Here is a 1,078-nt window from a genome sequence, read left to right on the forward strand (position 1 = left end):
TATAATTTAATAATAAGGGTAGAAATTGATATTAATCAATTAAAAGCAGTGGTCCAGCATATTAAAAACAATCCGAAGATTAAAATTATATTACATACACAAATAAGAGGAATGACCAGCAAAATATGCTAGAAATAGATGCCGAATCATTTAACCAGGTGATTCGGCATCTATTTCTAGCATATAGGAGTCCAGTTTTGCTGGTCATTCCTCTTATTTGTGTGTGTGTATATATATATATATATATATAATTATTATGGTATATATAAATATAAAATTATATATCAATAAATATGAAATTATGTATGTATGTACGAAAGCAAAGCGATAAAGTAAAAAAAAGAAAAAGAAAGTAAGAAGTTGTTGAGTGTCGGTCAACTGTTTTCGAGTACGTTGTTGCCTGGCAACCAATACACGCTAACACATGTTCTAGCGAAAGACAGAGAATGGCGAGGAAGAAAGTGGCGAAAAGAACGGACGAGATATTAGTTACCGAGGAAGAAAAGACGGAGCCGAGTTCTTGGGAAAACGAAGACGTGGAGGAAACGGAACAGCAGCAGCAACCACCAGCCGAAGCGGTGCAAGATGAGACGGAAGTGACAACTTCTTGTGTGACTGAAGGCCCCTTATTGACCAATGTGGTGATAAAAACGTAAGCGATCGTCATTGGAATTTAAACGTTTGTTGTCAAAACATCAGGCAACAGCGTTTACAGGGTGTATAGGAACACTACACTGTGTATGTGTGTGCGCTTGTGTGTACAGTGATTCCTCGATTATCGCGGGGGTTGCGTTTCCAAAACCCTCCCCCCGCGATAGGTGAAAAATCCGCTATGTAGAAACAGTACTGTACTGTGTGTGTATATATATATATATATTTTTTAAATTATTTTTATAATTTGTATATATTTATTTTATTACAAATGCAGAAACATCACGGAGGAATCGGACGCAAGCTTAAGTAATAAACCGCGATGTGGCGAGGGATTAGTGGTGCATATATAAATAGATACGGTAGTAGTTCGGTTTTCGGACAGCTCTGATCGCGAATGAGTCGTGCTTTATATATATATATATAT

General features: G+C 36.6%; 2 protein-coding genes across 3 annotated transcripts in view; one reads left to right on the forward strand and one right to left on the reverse strand.

Moving 5' to 3' along the window:
• Positions 1-615, reverse strand: part of LOC106869435 (mannose-P-dolichol utilization defect 1 protein homolog) — a 7,259-nt gene extending 6,644 nt beyond the window's left edge. For both annotated transcript variants that reach the window (XM_014915182.2, XM_014915180.2), the window contains exon 1: positions 494-615. The gene's annotated coding sequence lies outside the window, so the exon portion shown is untranslated. The remainder of the gene's footprint in view (positions 1-493) is intronic.
• Positions 380-1,078, forward strand: part of LOC106869422 (radial spoke head 10 homolog B) — an 18,210-nt gene continuing 17,511 nt past the window's right edge. Inside the window, exon 1 of the mRNA XM_014915154.2 lies at positions 380-652. Within this exon, the coding sequence (XP_014770640.1) occupies positions 447-652 (206 nt within the window). The 5' untranslated portion in view covers positions 380-446. The remainder of the gene's footprint in view (positions 653-1,078) is intronic.

The sequence above is a fragment of the Octopus bimaculoides genome, chromosome 19, assembly GCF_001194135.2.
Source record: "Octopus bimaculoides isolate UCB-OBI-ISO-001 chromosome 19, ASM119413v2, whole genome shotgun sequence".
In the NCBI taxonomy this organism is placed as follows: Eukaryota; Metazoa; Mollusca; class Cephalopoda; order Octopoda; family Octopodidae; genus Octopus; species Octopus bimaculoides.